We start from the raw sequence: 21,556 nt of genomic DNA on the forward strand, positions 1-21,556 counted from the left end.
AGATGGGAGCAACAGCACCCACTTTTGTCCCTAGGAGACTCAGAATCCCTCACTATCTACCTAACAGTCTGTTGTATTAAAAATCCCTTGGCATTCCTCATTGTCTCAATAATTGGATCTTCATGTGACAAGCAACTAGACCTAGACCAAATCCCCCATGCAGTTTCAACAACATGTATAATACTAAGTTCTGGGGGATCTATAGATGAAGAAGACAGATATGATCCCTGCACTCACTTCCTGCTTGGAGAGGTCAGTTAAACCAAGTGCTCTAATAAGGGTAGTCCACAGTATGGGGAGCCATGGAAGGCTCCCAGACCTGAAGAACAAGGAGTGTGAGTAAGAAAAATGTTCCAGGTAGAAAAAGCATATGTGAAAGTCTGAGGAGAAAAGGGTTGGCAAGTTCCAGAAATGGAAAAGTTTACTATTGTTGGAATGACAGCAGAGATAGCAGAAGAGATAATGCCAGGGGAAGAAGGGGCTGGATCACAAAGGGCCTCACAATCCAAGGTGAGGCATTGGATGTGGTCCTAACAGCAGTGATGTTACGGAAAGCTCGGCATTTGCCCACGAGCCCAAATCAGAATAATGAGGACAAGTGGTTGGGGGAGGAGGAAAGAGAAGTTTTATTACTTTTCCAGCGAAAGAGGAGGATGGAGACTCTTGTCTGAAATGCCATCCTCTTAATAATAAGCAGAAATACAGAGCTTTTAAAGGATGAGTTCTCAGCTTCAGGCAATTACTGTTCAACTCCAGTTGATGACTCTGATCACTCCATCTCTGCTGAAGACAATGCCTTGATCTCCACCCAAGACCTCCCTTTACCAGGCAGGTCTGGGCCGGGCCATCTCCAGTAGCACCAATAACAAAAAACTCACCCTGCCCCTCCCAACCACTGGCCCCAGACAGGGATGCAGGTTTTAGTTCTTAAAAAGAAGGGGAGAAGGTTTTAAAGAGATAGAAAATATTTTTGCCATTTTTTTCAGGCCATTCCCTCTGTTATATATTCCCTACTCTCAATATTTTCTTCCATATCTATGGGAGGAGGGGTGACGACTCTGTTACAGTGGGAGTCACTGAAGTGCAGCAGAAATACTGCTCCATGAAGAGTGGATTGCATCCAGACTATGTTAGAGGCAGGAAGGCCAGTCAGGATCTTGTTGCATTGACCCAAGGAAGACATGGCAGAGGCCTACACAGCGGTGGATGCATTGGACATAGATTTCCATTAGAGATGTTTAAGATGTAGAAGTCACAGACTACGATTAATTAAAAGTGGTGTGATGAGAGAGATGCTAAAGTCAAGGTCAGCGTCACTGGTGTGGTAACTGGCTAGATTAGAAGGTTCACTCAGTTTTATTTAATGGATTTTATAGTTTCAATTTTCACATTTCAGTCTTTGACAGAGCTGGGACATATGTGCATATGAGAAATGAGTTGGGGGCCAGGTGTGGTGGCATGCACCTGTAGTCCCAGCTACTTGGGAGGCTGAGGCAGGTGGATTGTTTGAGCCCAGGAGTGTGAGGTTGCAGTGAGCTAGGATAACTCCACTGCACTCTAGCCTGGGTGACAGAGTGAGATATTGTCTCAAAAAAACCAAATACTAAAGATAAAATGGATGAGGAATTGTTCAACGATATTTTCAGGTATATTGAAAAACTACATAAAATTAAAAGTACAGAACAGGCACTGTAAACAAAAGGTCAATAGAACCAAAAAGTCTGAAATGATCATGACCCTGTCTCAATTTATAAAAAGAAAAAATAAAAGAAATGAGGTAGGGCCCCACCACATAGATCCTTTCCTATGTAGGGTAGGGCTGTATATGCAAGTATATGATAAATAGCATGTGATAAAGATGTCTTTCCCATTCAGTACGTGTGTATATTTGAGTAAGAGACAAGAAATGGATTCATTAAGTTGTTGGGGCAACAGTCTATCTCTGATATACAGCCCTACCCTGCCTGGCTCTGTTTCATATTTTTACAGTAATTTTCACAAATGAGCCATAAGGTCACGTTGGAATTTTGATTGGGATTGTACTGCATTTACTTCATGGACAACTAACACCTCTACAATATGGAATCACCCTATGCAGGAATAAAATGTGTCTCCCCCTTCCAGGATTTGTGTCCACCCCTCAGTAGAAGGCCAGTCTTAATATAAGTCTTGCAGATTTCACATTAAGGTTATTTCTAAATATTTCATGTTTCATTTTGTTGTTGTAGATATTTTTCTATTATATTTCCAGTTACATTATTTGCATGTACAAAAGCTATTTTTTTAAGTTTTGGTTTTACTGATATTTAATTTCTCCTTAATATATGTTGATTTTTTTAAATTTATTTTTTATTCTTTATTAAAGGTATATATGTCAGAGTCCAGTCATCAAATCACTGTCCAAAGCTAGTTATGAAAAACTTCAGTGGTTCCTCCTCCCACTATCCCAACATGCTGATTTCTTATTCCCAACGGCAACCACTTAAAAACATTTAAGTTAGCCCAGCTTGAAGGCAGAGGTGGGAGGATTGCTGGAGCCTAGGAGTTCAAGTCCAGCCTGTGCAACACAGGGAGTGAGACATTATCTCCAAATAAATAAATAAATTAAAAACATTTAGGCTAATTGGTATGCATGGTGATCTACTTCCATGTCTTTTAATAATGTAATTATAATACTGCTCACCTCTCAATTTTTTATATTGAAGAAAACTTTAAACCTTCAGAAAAGTTGCAGGAAGAATGTAATTAACACTTCTATATCCTTATCTAGGTTCAGACTTGCTTTCTCTCCTTTTTTCTCTCTGAGAGTTGCAGACATTGTGTCACCTCACCATAATACAATAATCATATTGTATTGGGAAATTTGACCTTGATAAACCATTATCTCATATATAGTTGAGAAATAAAAATAAAATCCTAAGTCTCCCAACCAACTGAATAGGACCCCCCCACTTGGCCAAGGGAACCCCAGAGAAATCTTAAAACTGAGGTCCTGGCTATCATGGGATGGGAGGTTGGGCACACCTCATTATACCCCCTCCCTCATTAACAATTAATTCATTAACTGCCATCAGGCTCTCATCCCTAAGAGTTAAACAGAATCAGCCTTTTTTTTTTTTTTTTTTTTTTTGAGACAGAGTCTCGCTTTCTTGCCCAGGCTAGAGTGAGTGCCGTGGTGTCAGCCTAGCTCACAGCAACCTCAAACTCCTGGGCTCAAGCGATCCTCCTGCCTCAGCCTCCCGAGTAGCTGGGACTACAGGCACGAGCCACCATGCCCGGTTGATTTTTATATTATATATATTAGTTGGCCAATTAATTTCTTTCTATTTTTATGGTAGAGACGGGGTCTCACTCAGGCTGGTTTTGAACTCCTGATCTTGAGCAATCCGCCCGCCTCGGCCTCCCAGAGTGCTAGGATTACAAGCGTGAGCCACCGCGCCCGGCCAGAATCAGCCTTTTGAAAAGACTTGCTCCTCCACTGATTTCAATCAACTGCCTAATGCTGCTCCTCTTTTTTGTGGTTTCAACATAATAGATCAGCATTCTTTCTTGCTAAGGGGCCACCGACCACAGAGTGGTTCTAACCAGACAATTGAGTATGTGCAGTAAGGGTTTTCATGTCTTCTGCTTCACCCTTGATATTAGAGGGTCCAAAACTCCACTCTGGGATCATGCTAATGCCACCACTTCTGAACATGGATCTCAGGAAGGCGCACGAAGTTCCATTGCGCATGCGCGTGTTTCTCCTTTCATAAATATTCATGACTTGTTAAGTATGCATGGTCAATCACCTTGCTTAGCATAAATTCCTGTTCTTATTGTCTGCCGGAGATGATTACTTCTCAGCCTGTCAGAATGGCCCCGCTACAGGCCATAACCCTTTTAGGAGAAATAAAGCTCTCCTTTCCAAAGTCATGAAACTTGTCATTTCTTCAGTATACATAGTCCTTTATATTGCTACTTCCTGATTTTTATCTATTGATTTTTTTCATTTGGAACACAGGTCCTCAAACTTTTTAAACAGGGAGCCAGTTCACAGCCCCTCAGAGCGTTGGAGGGCCATTGGACAATGTGGCGTACATTCCACACATGCGCACTATGGGCCCGGGACGAGTCGGCTGCTAAGCAGGGCAGGCAACGGCGGCAAAAACACCCAGAGGCCCAGATAAATGTCCTTGGCTGGCCGCATGTGGCCCGTGGGCCATAGTTTGAGGACCCCTGATTTAGAAGCTGAGAATTCAGCTGTCTTTCATCTTCTTGCAAACTTACATCACTTGCACACACATGCTTCCTGCTTTTCATCCTCCCAATATAATCATATTGGCATTGTAATTATAAGTATCAGTCAGAGCCTTACTTATCATGTCGTGTAGACTATGGTTATGCTGCTGCCCAACTCCTCTAAACTCTTCTCTCGGCTGTGTCAATCTCTTCCTCTCAGTATGTTCAAATACGCAGGCTGCCTATCAACTTCATCTTGAATTTGCTCCCAGGGACTCTGACCTGCTCTGGTCTGGACAGGCTGCTAAGTCAGCTGGCAAGCTTTTGTCTAAATAATTTCTTTTCAACACCATTTGAATAATCCTACCTTCCTTTTGAAGGAAATCAAAATATTTTACCCCAAAATATGCTTCTTTGGCATATTCTGAGTTGACTGTTTAGAGGGCCTGCAAACAGAAGTAACCCTGCAAAACTGTCTTTTGTGGGGAGATTTGCATCTGTAGAGAGAATCTGCATTGATGCAGGCAAACTTCCTCTGTGGGCCTCCCTTGTTCAGTTCTAGGAAGATTAATGGAGAGTCTGGCACTTTTAAAGGTCTGAAAGAGACATTTACCATCTATTCTCTGAGGGCTGCTACCTGTGAGGTTTCATCTGTGTAACAGGAACACTTCGGCTATTCAGGACCCCTTTTCTCCCCCTTCCATACCTGTTTGCCATGCTTCAGGCCCCCATCCTTTCTGTAACTCCCAGATGGTATAAAAGCATCAACTATCTGGCCATTTCTTTGAGTTCTTATATTTTGTGGAACTCCCTTGCATGTTAATCAATTTGTATGCCTTTTCTCCTATTCATCTGCCCTGGTGTCACCTTCAGAGAACAACGGGAAAGTTTTCCCTTCCCCCATACTTTCTTGGGTGCAGAACATCTTTATTTAATTAATTAATGTATTTATTTGAGACAGAGTCTCACTTCTGTTGCCCAAGCTGGTGAGTGCCATGGCATCAGCCTAGCTCACAGCAACCTCAAACTCCTGGGCTCAAGCAATCCTCCTGCCTCAGCCTCCCAAGTAGCTGGGACTATAGGCATTCACCACCATGCCCAGCTAATTTTTTATATATATATATTTTTAGTTGGCCAATTAATTTCTTTCTATTTATAGTAGAGACGGTGTCTCACTCTTGCTCAGGCTGGTCTTGAACTCCTGACCTTGAGCAATCCATCTGCCTCGGCCTCCCAGAGTGCTAGGATTACAGGCGTAAGCCACTGCACCCGGCCCAGAACATCTTTAGAGATTCTTGCAAAAGCATTCATGGGAGGTAAATCTGAGACTTTATGTGTGTGTGTGAAAATGTCTTAATTCTGTTCCCCCACTTAATTGGTAGTTTGGCTGGATAAAGAATCCTAGGTTGAGATTTTTTGAAAGCACCACTCCTTTGTCTTCCTTCAGTCTTATTGAGTAAACCTATTTTTGATTCTTGTTCCTTTCTAAAAAATGTTCTCCCCTTCTCCTGCCACACCCTGGAAGCTTACAGGATCTTCTTGTTTCCATATTGTGAAATTTCACAACGATGTGCATTTGTAAGGGCTCATTGTCATCCACTGGGCGGGGCACTTAGTAGCATACTCTTCCTTACAGGCTAAGTATTTGAATTTTTTATTTTGTTCTTGGACCCTTTTCAAAACTAGTATCTCATTCTGGATCTAAGGTTTTTGGATAAGGGCCTCCTGGACTGGGCTTCTCTTTTGTTTAACTTTTGTTTCCCACTTTTTTCATCTCAATCTTTTTACTCTGCTTCTTAAGATTTCCTCAACTTTATCTCTCAATGTCTTCCATAGTTTTGCATTTCTGCTTTGATTACTTTCTAAAATTTATAAGAACTGATTTTAATTCTCTGAAAACAATTTTTTTTCAAAGTGGTGGCCCCCTGTTGTTTTTAGATGCTATATTTTTATCTCTGAGGATATCATTAGATAGACTTCTTTTCCGATGTTTTTTCTTCCTTCATCGTGTCTCCCAAATTGTGTTTTTTCTTGTTGATTTGGCCTCTTTCGTGCTTGTGCTCTCTTGCCTGGAGGTGTGCACCTGTCGCACTCACACTAAGGTCTGGCTTCACAGGCTTCCCCTCAAGCCGGGCTGCTGGAGGAGAGTCCCTGCCACAGCAAGGTGTGGTGTCATCTAGCTTGTATCAGCTCACAAGGGTTTCTGCTCCAAACTCCAGAGGTGCTTAGATACTCTCAACTCACCTTCATCATTTTAGGGCTGACAAGATTGTCCCAGGCCAACTGTTACACTGAAAGCCAGGAAATACATTCCATTTCCTGCCTTGCAATGTTGCTGGGAAACCTGATAGCTGGGCCGGGCGCGGTGGCTCACGCCTATAATCCTAGCACTCTGGGAGGCCGAGGCAGGAGGATCACTCAAGGTCAGGAGTTCGAAACCACCCTGAGCAAGAGGAAGACCCCGTCTCTACAAAAAACAGAAAGAAATTATCTGGACAACTAAAAATATATAGAAAAAATGACCCCGGCATGGTGGCGCATGCCTGTAGTCCCAGCTACTCGGGAGACTGAGGCAGCAGGATTGCTAGAGCCCAGGAGTTTGAGGTTGCTGATGCCACGGCACTCTAGCCCGGGCAACAAAGTGAGACACTGTCAAAAAACAAACAAACAAACAAACAACAAAAATAACATAATAGCTGCATACAATGGGCTCTTTTGAGTCTTGTAAAATATTAAGATGTGAGACTGGGGTTTGAGCTTAAGTTCTAATTGAAGCAACCTTCCTGAATTGGTGCACAACTAAATATTTGGAGAATTACTACCATATGACCTTTGTTTTTGAAGACAAATGACTCATCGCTTCACTGACTCAAGCCACATCATCATAAACTTTTCCCTGAAATAAAGAGACCAAGGGCACGAATTTCCTCTTTTCCTGCTCACAGATGTTGCAAGGGGCTAGGGAATGAGGCAAATGTTCTTTGTAGACATTAGATGTTATATATACTGCCACTGGACAATAACTGAAAACTCTTCACACACCGCAACCACATAACCCTGTATATAAACCTTATTATCTTTTCAATGTTAGAAAATGTAAGCATAAACAATTGTTACTTGTATATATAACTGAGGCTTTCTATGAACAGTTCTGTGGCTTTTCTCTTCTCTTACAAAGTTGTTTCCCTAAACTAGGAATTTGTAAAAATGATGGAAAAGTATAGGTCATGTTTTGTAAGGACAAATGTTTTAAACTGGCCACCTACTTCCTGTATTCATGGGCCCTGGAGCCCACAATAGCCTGGCCCATCTTTTACTCCCTGAATATGGAAGTTAGAGGATAGTCAAGATGTGAAGTTCTTAGCTTTAAATGTTAAATGACATATTAAATAACATATGTTAGGAAAGCATTGACAGCATTGAACAGGATAGATTCCTGAAGTTTCCACTATAATAAAGGAGATAGAGATTCTATCATTTAAGCCCAGTTATTTATGGGAACCAGTAATTCTGAGAAGCGATCTCGTCCTGGAATTTTAAACTGGGGTGAGAGTGGAACTGAATTTGGTAACATTTTTGAAATGTGTGTTATTGTTGTTTTGAGATAGAGTCTCATTCTGTTGCCCCGGCTAGAGTGCATTGGCATCATTGTAGCTCACAGCAACCTCAAACTCCTGGGCTCAAGCAATCCTCCTGCCTCAGCCTCCCAAGTTGCTGAGACTACAGGCGCATGCTGCCATGCTCAGCTAATTTTTCTGATTTTGGTAGAGACGGCATCTCACTGTTGCTCAGGCTGGTCTTGAACTCTTGAGCTCAAGCGATCCTCCCTCTTCGGCCTCCCAGAGTGTCAGGATTATAAGCATGAGCCACCATGCCTGGCCAAAATGTGCTTTTGTGCATTTTTGCATAGAGGGTTTATGTTACGTTTATGTTATTCTTAACACTGAAGTAAGATTTTTTGACCAGACCATCCAGGGCATTTTACAGAAGAAACTGATGCCCACTGTCAGAAACCTAAGCAGGGCAGACTCTGCCTGCCCCGCCAGTGTTTTCCTCCCTCCACACCAGTCGCTCATTACGAGATGCTCATTACTATCTTCAAGGCTGGCACCGCACTAGGTGTTCACATCCATTGTTGCCGATCTCCTGAACATCACCACAGGGAGGCATTTACGACTCCTGTTTGGGATGAGAGGCTCAAGGTCTGCAGCCCAGGTGCCCACAACTCCACAGCCCACACTGGCTCCAGGAAAACTTTTTTCCATTCTCCTGCCCTCACTTAAATATAAAGTGACATAAGACTATGAGACAGACACTGAATTTGACTCAAAACCCACACCACCATTTGGAGTTGGTGTGGATGAGGGTGGGCTATTTAAAATTAACACCTTGAACATCTAGCAGTGATTCTAATGTAACCTGGATACCAAAACTTTAACAAATACTTAATACCACCCCCACGACCACCACCACCACCCAAACCTGGAAACACTCCCAGGAGGCAGCCTGTGACCTAGTTCTAACCCAGTGCCCACTCTGAGTTCTTGTGTGTGCTGTGGGCCAGCCTTAAAGGGTTTGCCTCCCGAGCTTCAGGACAGGCTGTCAGTTGTTGCTGAAGGTTCGATCTATACCAGGTTTGATCAAGGCTCAGGTGGTTCTGGTTCCGACCAGCCCTTTGCCTTACTAATCTATGCACAAGCTCTGCTCTCGCTTCAGCTGCTGTCCTCTAGCCAACAGTATGTATTCACCTGCTAAGGCTGCTATAACAAAAAGTCACACACTGGGTGGCTTAAACAGAAATTTGTTTCTCACAGTTCTGGAGGCTGGGAAGTTTAAGATAAAAATGCCAACAAGGCAGGTTCCATTCCCTTGGCGTGTAGGTGGCCATCATCTGGGTGAGCTCACATGACCTGTTGGTGCATGTCGGCAGGGAGTGCAGGTGGGCTCTCTGGTGTCTCTTATAAGGCACTAATCCCATTAGGAGGGCCCCACCCTCATGACCCCATCCAATTCTAATCGCCTCCCAAAGGCCCCATCTCCAAGTATCATCACATTCAACATATCAATTTAATCCATAACAACTATTAATAGCTAATAGCTTCCCTGAAGTCCTTGTCCTCCTCTCTCCCCACACCAAAGTGGCATGAGTACATGTGACCATGAAACTGTTATATATTACAAAAGGAGTTCAGACATTTCAAAATACAACTACTTTAACAACTCATCGGACAGAAAGCTCATCCATCTAATTTCCTTTAACCACGGGATTGTACCTTGTTTCAAGGGGAGTGAACTTCAGATTTTTTTCCCCTCAGGGATAGTACATGGGCAACTCTTGGGCCAAATCTAAACCACAGGTATGTTTTTATGTGACCTATTTGGTTTTAAAAAACTTTAAATGGGTTTGCCATATTTTAAAATCTGACTTCACATGGAAATCCAGATTTCCTGCTTCTCTTGAGCATGGGAGCATTTGGCACAACGTGACTACTCTTCCCCGAGGAGGACCGCAGGGGAGCCAGGCAGGGGCTGCCCCCCAGCAGGCAGGGGCTCACCCTCCCTTCACTCATTTTCACCTCTGCTGCCCTTGCAGGCCCAGTGTTCAGCCCTGGGCTCTGCACGCGGGCACAGAAGCTGGCCGCTGTTGGTCAGACAGGCCTGCTGGAATCCATCTTCCCAAGGAATTCTGTATTTTCTAGCTTTTTCTAATCAACTAACTCCAAATCCTACATTTCTCTCTACAATGATGATGGCTTGACTGTGTGAATAGTCTGTGTTTTAGTCTCTGGACAGAACTCATTCAACTCAGCTGCCAGGTATCCTTCTTAATTTAGAAACTAATATAAGCTATTCTCTGGGTCTTGCCTCTTGAATATCATATGCTGGTAAATAGGCAGCAGCTCAAGGGAAAGATATTTTAATGTGTAGAAAACAGATGGTCTTGCTGACCAAAGATTTGGAGCCAAGATAATGACTTTTTAGTTATAGGTTATATAGCAACATGACTTCTCAAATTATTTTTTTTTAAATTACAAATCACTTTAGATAGACCTAAATAAGCGCTTGGGATTTGTTTTACCCTATTCCTGATCCAAGTATAATGAGAACAATCAGTGTTGATAATTGCTGACTTAGTGTACCATTATTATTACTATTGTCATGCCTTACAGTTCCCAAAGCCCTTTCACAGCCATATTTAATCCTCCTAACAACCCTGTGAGGGATAGACTGAGAATTACCAACCTCATTTTATAGATAAGGATACAAAATCAAAGGAGTCTGTGCATTCCTTTGTCATATCCACGCTGACCAATAAAAGGGAACTACTTAGGTAAGAGGCCAGGTGTGCCTAAAAACTCAAGTAGGTGGTTAAATTCATGGTCAGAAGAGGTTGCCAGAAACAGATTGAGTTTATCTGCAATATTTTTTTCAAAGTGCTCTTCCTAAAATCCTATAAAGCTTAGTTGTTCACAGATTTTTCATCACATAATGGACAATTTAAGCATCAGGAGAAGTAGCACAGAATTTCTGGACCTAACGTGATTTAAAGGGATTCTTGAGCTGATCATTTGGAAATGATCCTTGGTTTACAGATGAGGTCCCTGAGTAGTCCCTTGCCCATTTTCCAGTGTTCTTCCTTTGCATTGCTCCTTAGTTGGACTGTGTTACTAGCATGTCTTTTGAGTTTTGCCACCTCTGACCACCTCCCCCATAACAAACACACCGAATCACCCCCACCGCTGTTTATCTTAAACAGATCTCATTCTTGCATCATGATTAGACCTGGATGCCTGTAACTGGTGCTCAGGACACTAGCTGGCCCCTCTCTGGACTCTATATGCCTACCATACCAGACAACCCATCCCTCCAGGCACCCTATATTTACTTCCTGTTAACCTGCTCTAGCTGTCTCATGTTTATATCTCAGGACTGAGGAAAACTGCTTCATGCTTACGTCTCAGATAAAGTCTCCACCCTAGAAGAGTAAAACTCACTTTTCTCTGTCATACACTTGTGCTTGACAGTGCTGCTGTCTTGACATAGTGGTTCAGAACAGACTTCAGTGTTATGTAAAAGTGTAATAGTTTTGATTTCTTACTGTTATTAGCTGTGTGACTTTTGGTGAGTTGCTTTACTTCTCTGAGCGCCAAGCCCTTCACCTGGAAGATGGGATTGTATCAGTTCCAAGCCCATAGGTTTGCTCTAAGGTTTAAATGAAGTTATGCAATGCTTGGCAGACAGTATATATTCAATAAAGATTAGCTACTACTGGCATCTAACATCAATAATTGTAGATTAATTTAAATGGGCCTTTAAATATTATATTCACAATATTTATATTCTTATGTAAAAAAAATTGCTATTTATGCTTTCCAAAACATCTACTCCCAATTTAGCTGTTATAATCTCTTTCAGTGAACACATTTTTATGACCAAGTATTGTCTAAAAACTAAAACCCTAGTTACATAGTAAAATACTTAACATATTACTCCATAACCTTTGAGATGAAAAATTTGATGCGAAATTTGAATTTGTGATTTGTAACAGGAGTAAGTTTCCATTCTAGCTGTTCTTACACATCAAATGTGGATTAAATTTGGTTCTTGTTCTGAAAGGCAACTTAGAGGTTTGGAGACTTCCCCATTCTTTTAAGAAATACTCATGTATATTTTTCATGTTTGTATTTTCTTTGTGGTCACACTAGAAGATCTATGTGCTGAGATCTGTTATCGAAATATCCTCTGGCTCTTTAATTTTCTTCTCTCCTTTAAAAAATATTAGAGTTAATGTCATACATATTGAAGTCTTTATACTAATAGCTTGACATAGTTCTTAATACTGTATGAGAAATAAATGAGACGTCTATTTCTGGAAACTTAGATGTGGCCGAAATATTAGTGAAAGGAGTAAGGAGTGACCAGATACGTCGATATAGCTATCAATATAAGGAGTTATGAATGTGAGGTAAAGTCTGTGTTTACTACTACATCTGTCTTAGAAACTATGCATGAGGTCTTCAGAGGGAAAGATTAAAGTAGAACAAATATATGTCATTAACAAAGCAGTCAATTCCCTTTATTTTTAAAATTTTATGTACACATATGAATGATCTGTATAATGTACATTCAATATAGAAAGCTTTATATATTTGATAATGTATAGAACATTTCACAATTACACTAATCTCTTACATAACATCTTGACATCCATTGTAAAATTTTTTTTTTTTTTGCACAAACTCCTTTTCATTCAATTTGGTAAAGCCAGTTATATATATACTGGTGTGTATTGTGAGCTCTCAGAAAGTTAATGATTGAGGATACTAGTGAAGGGGTTTAGGGACAAAACCTAATAGTGTTTGATGGTGGGAGGATGACGGTCAGGTAAACTCGATGCAGGAGAGGAGGAAATATATTTTTCTGGGGACAAGTGACTTAGCCCAATTTCTGTAGACTGTAGCTCAACCCCACAGTCACACTAATTAAAAAAAAAATTACAAAAACTAGGAAGAAAGTTTTGTCTTTTTTGATTCACAGTCTTGTAAACAGATATAAAGGAACAAAATGTGCTTACATACATTGAGGAAAAAAAATTCTTGTGTACCCACTTAGGTTGATCCACAGAGTGCTTTCTGATAACGTGATACAATTAGAATCACTGACTTTTTTCCTAAATAAAAATATATTTATAGAAAAAGGAATAACACTGTCATGAAACCAGAAGAAAGGCAGTAAGAGTTTGCTTCAACGTATCAGCTGGAGGAATGTGGACTCGGCACTGGCCTTTCAGAGTTTATTGTCTCTCATGAGTATTTCAAGTCTGGTAGCCAAGGTCTCCTGCCTCGTGGTCTACGGGAGGTGGCAGGTTAGACATGACTGATGAGGATGTACCTGCGGTAAGGTAGCCAGCAACTCCAGGTCCTGCAAGAAAGAAAGGAAACACACATTTTCTAGAGAGAATAGTCATGTGAAAACACTGACCTTTATAAAAATGTCATAACCTGGTTAGGTACTCCATCATAAGAAATTTAATCTATTAGAATTATCTAAAACGTACAACTATACTTTAAGAAATAGCTACACAGTACCATCTTCATGGTTTGCTTTTACTATAAACCAAGTTAAAAATCATTTCAAATTTATGCTGGACAGTAACACTGGTATGGAAATATGAAAAAAATTTTCCTTCTCACATCTGGGACATTCAGTCTTTCAAAAAATCCTGGGCACTGAAAGAGCTATGTCAAATGGAAAAAATGGGAACAGACAAAAAAAAAAAAAAAAAAAAAACCACAAAAAAACCCAAAAAAAAACCCTCTACACTCAGCTCATCCAAAAGTCATACATGATAAAATTATCAACACAAACACTTCTGTCAACATTCAAGTTAACCTATTTTCATTTGGTGCAAAGAAATGCTATTATAATAAGTAACACCAAATGAACAGGGTTGCTTGCTATACCAAGGTCTGTGAAAGAAAAGGCAGGCTCAGGACATTCATCTATCATCAGTCAGAACAAGAATGCTAGGGGAAAAGGTATTGGCATTTTAGTTTTATATGTCTTCTTTCATTCTAACAATCTCTACTGCATGGAAACGATATATTGCCAGCATTAACCAAGATGCGTCCCTGTGAGCATATTAATGGCTTTAGCCCTCTAGTGTTTATTTTAAACATTGCACAGACATTTAATTAACATCTCAGAAGCACTGCACAAACTGTAACAAGTACTTGCAAGAGACACTGTAGCATAATACTGCATACTGAGCAATACTTTTAGCTGAAATTGTAGGAAACAAGGCAAAGGACTAAGGAACATTAAAGGGTTAGGACGAGAAAGGCAGTGGGAGCGGCATGCATTTAGCAAAACGTTTTCTCTACCTGCTTCAGAGAGCTACACAGAAGTTAGCAAGCTGCCTGGCAGAGCGGATCTAAAGCCCACTCCTGAGGTGAAGGGGGCTGCTGCCAGTTAGAAGGGAAGGAGAGACACCTGAGGGGAAAAAAGAAATATAAGCAGCCAGGGAAGTTGTGAGGAAGTGCAAACAGCAGAGTAGTCTGATGAAGGCTAAGGCATAACAGGGACTGATGTAGGACAAAAGGCCACAATTTAGATTCACCTTGTTTTCCACCTTACAAGCATTTGTTCTGTGGATGTGAAATGGCTTGTACAGACACTGCACGTGGTTATATGGCCAGAGATGACAGCCTGCGTGAGCTGTAACCAAAGCCAAACAAAGTGCCCTGGCATTTGGCACTTTGTACTTACAAAAACCTTGTACTTAAAAAACATACAAAAAGTGCTTTCCCCTTTTTAAGATACCGTGGGAGCCTGCATCTACTGAGTCCTGCCTTCAAACCAATCAGGGCGCTGGCCTTCCACAGACTGCTCAGGAAAAAGGACGCCAGGTCAAAGAACCCTCTGACGACAGTTCAGAGCTATGGCGCCGCACTGTTATCACTTCCCACCAATCTATCCATTCTCTAAACTTTGGGCAACAGCAAGATTACTGCAAAACTATCAAGTAGGTCTCACCAAAGCTGTGACTCTTAAGAGTAAAACCTCAAACATTCCAGACTGGTATGGGTCCTGAGCAATTCTGATTGTGGGCTCAACTTGGTTCACATCAAAATAGTAGGTTATGAGACCAAACCATGGATGCTACATACAGAAAGTGAACTAAGGGTACAGTTCTCAAACTGTGTGCTGAGAAACCCTGCAGCAAATTCACAGGGGCATTGCTGGATATTTAAAATTTGAAATGCAGCGACATCTGCAGACTACCGTACAAACAGCTACTTTCAAGTTGTCTGTCTGGACATGACCACTTTGTAAACTATCAGGTATTTCTTTTGGCCTAAGGAGAAATGAAAACAAATACAGAGACATTAAGGGCACTGTGAACTGAGAAAATTGAGAACCTCTGGGCTAAAATCTAAATTGTTAAAAGATAGGCCTAGAAGGAAGAAACCAAATCCTAGCCCCACCATCTGCCTCTTCAGGAAAGACAAATCAAAATCGATTCCAGGGTATTTCTGCAAATGAAGTCTGAGATGCTATGCCCCAGACTCCTTCCTTCTCCTTGTGGACGTGTCTGGTTTCTTGGGGCCAAAAAGTGCTCCCTGGTCATTAGGATGACACAGAGCAGTCATGCTCTCCTGAGAAAGGTGGAAAGGAAGAGTTGGGGTCGCCAGAAACAGGGCATATGGCATCATTGCACAAGGCTGTCAGACTTCAGAGAAATGAGAAAAGATGGAAAATTAGCAAAGAATCCCACAAAATGGAACTGGCTACCATGATGAATAAATGTATAAAAAGTTCATCTCCAATTCCAGCTCCTAAAAGCATCTTTGCTCTCGGCCTCTGCTCCTCCTTTCACTACTGATTTTGTAGAGGAGAAAAATATGAGGACTTTTATTGCTGAAATTATTTTTGAGGCCCTGAGCTTATTGGCACCAAGCTGTTCTAGAACTTAATAAACACCCAAGTAATCAAGGGCCTTGGGTAATGAACAATTACAATCTATCTGCATCATAGGAAAAATTCCACTGAGGCACTTTTAAACAAGAATTTACCATAACATTATATGCCAGGCTAGAGAACGTAGGGAACTAGGTAGTCTCACTTCAATTTATCAATGCTGAGTAATCCTATCTAAGACTTTTATATTTTTACCCCAAATCTTGAACATGTGATTGAATGATATTTGCTCAACAGCCAGGGAGAAGAAAATAATAAATGTATTTTTGGTCATTTGAATCTGACTTTAAAGTAGTAATTAACTTTCCTTCATCTTCCCTAAATAAAATGCACTTAACTTTTCCAACTCACCCAAAGATAAGGGTTGGCGATGTGTGTTTTGACAACACCTTATTTAATTTGCAAACTGATTAGAGAGGGGCTGGGTACAATTTGTATCTTATGAAGATTGGGAACAGCATAGGTACATTTTAATTAAATAAAATTCCAATGCAACATAGCATTGTACCCACCCATTCCCGGAATTCCCCATAATGGCATTTTATCATTAGGAGTACTTGCCCCTTTTATCAAACACGTGACACACAATACATCAATGGAAAAGCTCAAACACAAGAAAACATTTGGTAACCCAAGCAATGAGAACACATCATTTCAACTGGCAGTAAACTTAGAAGCTTTAGCTCTTGAAAAAAATTAGTCCTTTTAAACAGGACAGACTAGAGCTGATGGAAAAATCTTCTCAAGCAACTAACATCGTAACAAAACAACATCCTAGACTGATGATGTGCCACAAATTGGACAATTTCTGGGCCAACACAGCTCACAGCTAGTTCAGACCATCCTGTGTGTACAGGCCTGTAGGCTTCAGCAATGGTTTTTAAAAAGACACAGTAACACTGGGCTCCTTCCAGGTTGGGATTTATAGTTATCTCCCCCTTGGCTGAGCTTGTATGGAACCTGTTGCACCTTGAGCCGGCCAAAGGATGAGAAGACATTTGTATACTCCAGCTTCCCCCCTCCAACCCTCTTCCAAGCCACATGGCCTACCATAGCTGCTTCTCGTATTTCATTCAGAAGCCACTTCAGGAATCCAAGTAAAAAGCAAGGCACAGACAGGAAGCCTTTTTGACTCCCTGTACTTTTTTCCCACAGTTATTAGGAAATCTGGATGAGGGTGAGGACCAAATGAAGTCCAGGTCTCTAAAGATAAACACCTGTCTCTTGTATTCTAACCACAGACCTTTTATCTATAGCCTGTTAGTAAGTCAAGGATAACCTCATGGAGTCAAGTCAATGAATGCTAAGTACAACGGAGAACAAAAAGAATTAGAAGAGGCATTCCTATAGAGAAGCTTATAATCTGCCTATTACTATTCTTCAGGGCCAACTTTTAAATAAGTTTACTCTTAACTAAGAAAAAGATGACGGATTTTTTTCAATCATACCATCCTTATATACAAAGTAATGAATGCAATGCCATGAAAATGTAGCATGTGAACTTTTGGAAATGAACTAAAGAGGTGAAGTTTTTAGGGTGTTTATAAGAACATACTTCTACTTAGAAGCTAGAAGCTATAGCTTTACCCAGAATTTGAAAAATAGAAAAGGGACAGACTAAGACCATATTCTAGGTACTTTTCTCCATAGAAATCAGGGGCAGGGGATGGAAAAGTTAGAAGAAAAACCTATAACACTCTGCTCTGAGTGTGCATACACATGACTGGCTGCCAAAGCACTGCATGCTTCTAAATTTTAGGGCTCTGCATTTAGGTCATAATGAAGAAAACAAGAGTAGTATCACAACCAAGTCTAAAATTAAAACTAGATAAAACTTTCTTCAAAGCCCCTACTTTTTAATATTTAAGACCGAGTCTTCATGATTTTATAAACCTCTATACTAGAAACCAGGATTATTAAAACAATTACACCTGTATAAGAAACACTGGGGGATATTTTTTTCTTTTAATATTACCTACATTATCTCTGGTTAGAGGAGCAGGTAGGGCTGACATTTTTTCATCTAATTTTGGACAGATAGCAAGAACCACCTTGTATTATTAAGGTTAATTTCACACTGAAAGTTTTTATATCAGACACTATATCTCATCTTTAGCGTACAGCAATAAAGTAGTTACCAAATGAAACCAACATGAAAATGACTAATCTAAGAATATCATGCAATTAGCATGCCAAATGGACAAATGTTCTGAGCTTCGAACATGTATTATTTTTTGAAACCTAAGCAGTAAAACATCCTTTCATTTACAAGACCCACATATTCCCCCCATAAAAGAATGAATCCTAAATATATGGCAAAACCACAGACTAATCACTAGAAACTTGGAGGAAGAATTTTTATATATGATTATATGTATTTAGAGCATTAATCTGTTATTTTGACAGAAAGGGAATGATGTATCATGTTTCTGATACAGATATTCTTATGTTCAAGGTAAACATTTTAGTATAAATATGCTCCAAATAGAACCTATGACACCATTAATTAATTGGATCAAAGGTGAGCAAAATACTTGCTCCAGTCAGTATACATTCAACATAACAGTTTACATGCTGTATAAAGTTAAAACCAGAGGTCTGCTACATGTCCACAGCACTTCCAAGAAAGGTCAGCTATTAGTCTAGGAAAACGCTCTGACCACTATTTTAAGTCTATTTGGGGCAAAAGGAAGGCCCAAGTGGCTTCTGCCAGGTGTCTTTGGGTAACCAATATGGTATGGCTTACCTGTGAGGTATCCTGCTGTTTGTGACTCAGAAATGAACAAATCATGTTTCTGATCTTTGAAGGCACTCCAGACTGAAGAACGACACAGGATTTCATTTACCTAGGCAAGGAAAGTAAACTATTTGAGCATAAATATATAAAGGAGTAGATGTTGGAAGATGGAAATAAAGAGAAAAACGAGGTTCCAAAGCAACAAAGTAGGCAGCCAGTGAGGAAAGACCCAAATATGGAGCAAGAATTAGCATTCATCAAACACTCCATATACCAGGCACATCTCTTTAAACCAGACCAGAGAAATCCTCAAGTCAGTCATCCCTCTTAAGCTGGACTCTATTATCTGAACCTACCATTACTGACTTGTATGTAATTTGGGCAGGAAGATTCCTACACTGAATATTTTCTCATGATGGTAGCAGATGGCTGATAGTGTGGTATGGGCTGAGAGGAAGGACTTTGGGGAAAAGATATTTTAAAACCTAAAGCAGTCTTTCACATTATGGGTTGTGACCTGTTAGAAGTTTATGAAATCAATTAAGGGGGTTGTGAACAGCATGCTAAAATAGGTTAATATAGAAAAGCATCATAGTACCACATGTAAAATGGGTACTCCTCTTTGAAATACATACAAATATAAATAATATGTATGTGGGAATGTGTACTTAAATAAGATGAAAGATGTATTTCTTTCTGTGTGACACAAAATGACACTTAGGAAATACTAATTTAGAGAATATCGTTTGCACATCCATGTTCAGACCAAATATTTACTGAGCATCTCTTATGTGGCAGGCACAGTGAACGCAAAGATGACAAAGACAGTCTTTGTCTCTGAAGTGCTATAGTCAAGTAGGGGATAATTTCGTGGTAAGCATTAAAGTGGACATATACACGGGGACCACTGTGAGTCCAAGGGAGGACATACATGCCCCAACCTTAGAAAGAAGCGATAGTGTAAGTGATTAGTTGTGAAGGTAGTAGAGGAGTTCCTATTTTGGAAACTATCATACCTCTTTCCTCCCTTCTTTTTAGAGTGATAGGTGGGTATTAGGGTTACTTTGCTAATTTTATTACCAGGAATCCTGAGGCAGATCAAGGGTAAGACAACTGCCTGCAAGTGGTACACGGGAGTACCTTTGCTTGGTGTTTAGAACACCTGCAGGCAAAACTAAAGAAAAAAAACTTTTTTAAACACACTAGTTAATGACTACAGCAACACATGCTACCTCTCTTCTTTAATATCATTCTGAATCATTCAAATGATGATATTGATAGATCTGACAATCAAAAAATGTTTCTTTACTTCAAACATACAAACCCAGTGAATTAATTCACTAAAGGAAAGCTTTAGGTGAAGTCAATTTAAGCCTATAAAAGAACATTATTAGGTGGAAACAACCCAAATGTCCATCAATGCATGAATGGATAAACAAACTATGGCATTTACATACAAGCAAATATTATTTAGACATAAAAAGGAAGCATTAATACGTGCTACAACATGAATGAGCCTTGAAAACATGCTAAGTGACAGAAGCCAGACACAAAAGCCAGACATATAGTATGATTTGATTCATATGAAATATCCAGAACAGGTAAATCCAGAGACAGAAAAATGATTAGTGGTTGTCAGGAGATGGGGGAAGGAGTAGGAAATGGAGAGTAACTCCTTAATGGGTACAGGGATATAAAAATATTTTGGAATAGATAAGATAGTGTTTGCACAACATTTTTAATGTACTAATGCCAATTAATTGTTCATCATAAAATGGTTAATTTTATGCTATGCAAATTTCACCTCAATAAAAAGAAAAGAGCATTTAGTAGATGGAGCTATATAGTAACACTGAATAAGGAACTCCTTAGAGGCAACAATAAAAATAGAACCAAAGAGGAAAATTAAATTACTGAACAGGCCTGCAGTTCGCATACGCATGCAGCTGAAACACATTAACACATATCTAAAGAACAAAAGTCACAATAAAAGAAAAAAAAAGCCAACACTTTAAAAGCACCAATAAAGAAGAGAACTAAAATGATATTCTGTATCTTTTAAGATGGCATTATAGGATGGTTAATGAATGTGGTTATCACTACCCATCAGTAACTCCTAGAACTGAAAGTTAATCTTAACCATCACTAAATGCTGAATATTCTTCTATGCTAAAAATTCCAGTATTTTTCTTCTGGAAATGTGCAACATGCCATCACTACACAGAAAAAGAACCCTCTTGAATGACAACTGAGAATATGGTTTGTGCTTTTTCATCAGTTATGAGACAGCTATGTAAGCCCATCCTTTGTCTTTGGATCTTCTCCAGTTACAGCCAAAGAACCACATCTCTAAGTGGAGCCTGAACACAGGTGCATGGATCATCCATGACCAAGGCTGTGGCTTTGAGAACATCAAAGTTGCCTCTGTGAAGACTCACCTGTTCTCCATACTGCAAGCTTCGAGTCATTGCCTTGAGAGCTTTAACAATCTGTGCCTTCGTGGCTGCTGGGCTGTCCAGATTTTCAAGGCCAATGCCTTCAAGTAATTTTAAGAGGTATGGGACCAAATCTGCTTTCAGGGCCTAGAAGGAATATTATACATATGTAAACATACTAAGAAAATGTAAATCATCCACTGAAGAAATAATTTCACCCCCAGGACAATACGTTGAAGAAGAGCAGCCTGTTTCATAGTATTTTAATGCCATATACAGACTTTTAAAAAAAGTATCTAATGATATTCTTAATGAGATCTGAGATGTTAAATGTTAAATATCATGCCTGACATTTAACCTTATAGTCACAGAGCCTCCTTCAGGTCACAGAGCCATCAAGTGGTAGTCCTAGCTCATGTTCTTTCCTATACAACAAACTCTCCAAGCCAAGTCTGAACCTCAGAGCATCCACTGTCTCCTTGAGATATAGGCAATACCTCTACCTGCCTGAACAAGGGACTAGGGGTAAAGTTGGAGGGTAGGGGGAGATGCGGCAGGAAAAGAGTAAGGGAGAACAGGAGGCCCAGATAACAAAGATGCAGGGTCTTGTACTCAGGCTTAGGCTGTCAAAGATGTCACTTTTGTTACCTGGCAGGAAAACTACCGAAAGGTTTTTAAGATG

At 40.2% G+C, this 21,556-nt stretch overlaps 1 protein-coding gene across 1 annotated transcript in view; it reads right to left on the reverse strand.

Moving 5' to 3' along the window:
* Positions 1-12,271: 12,271 nt before the first annotated feature.
* DNAJC13 (DnaJ heat shock protein family (Hsp40) member C13) overlaps positions 12,272-21,556 on the reverse strand; it is a 122,133-nt gene continuing 112,848 nt past the window's right edge. Inside the window, exons 54-56 of the mRNA XM_012766876.2 lie at positions 20,878-21,021; positions 18,449-18,548; positions 12,272-13,143 (exon numbers count right to left, since the gene is read on the reverse strand). Of these exons, the coding sequence (XP_012622330.2) occupies positions 13,037-13,143; positions 18,449-18,548; positions 20,878-21,021 (351 nt within the window). The 3' untranslated portion in view covers positions 12,272-13,036. The remainder of the gene's footprint in view (positions 13,144-18,448; positions 18,549-20,877; positions 21,022-21,556) is intronic.

The sequence above is a fragment of the Microcebus murinus genome, chromosome 1, assembly GCF_040939455.1.
Source record: "Microcebus murinus isolate Inina chromosome 1, M.murinus_Inina_mat1.0, whole genome shotgun sequence".
NCBI lineage: Eukaryota > Metazoa > Chordata > Mammalia > Primates > Cheirogaleidae > Microcebus > Microcebus murinus.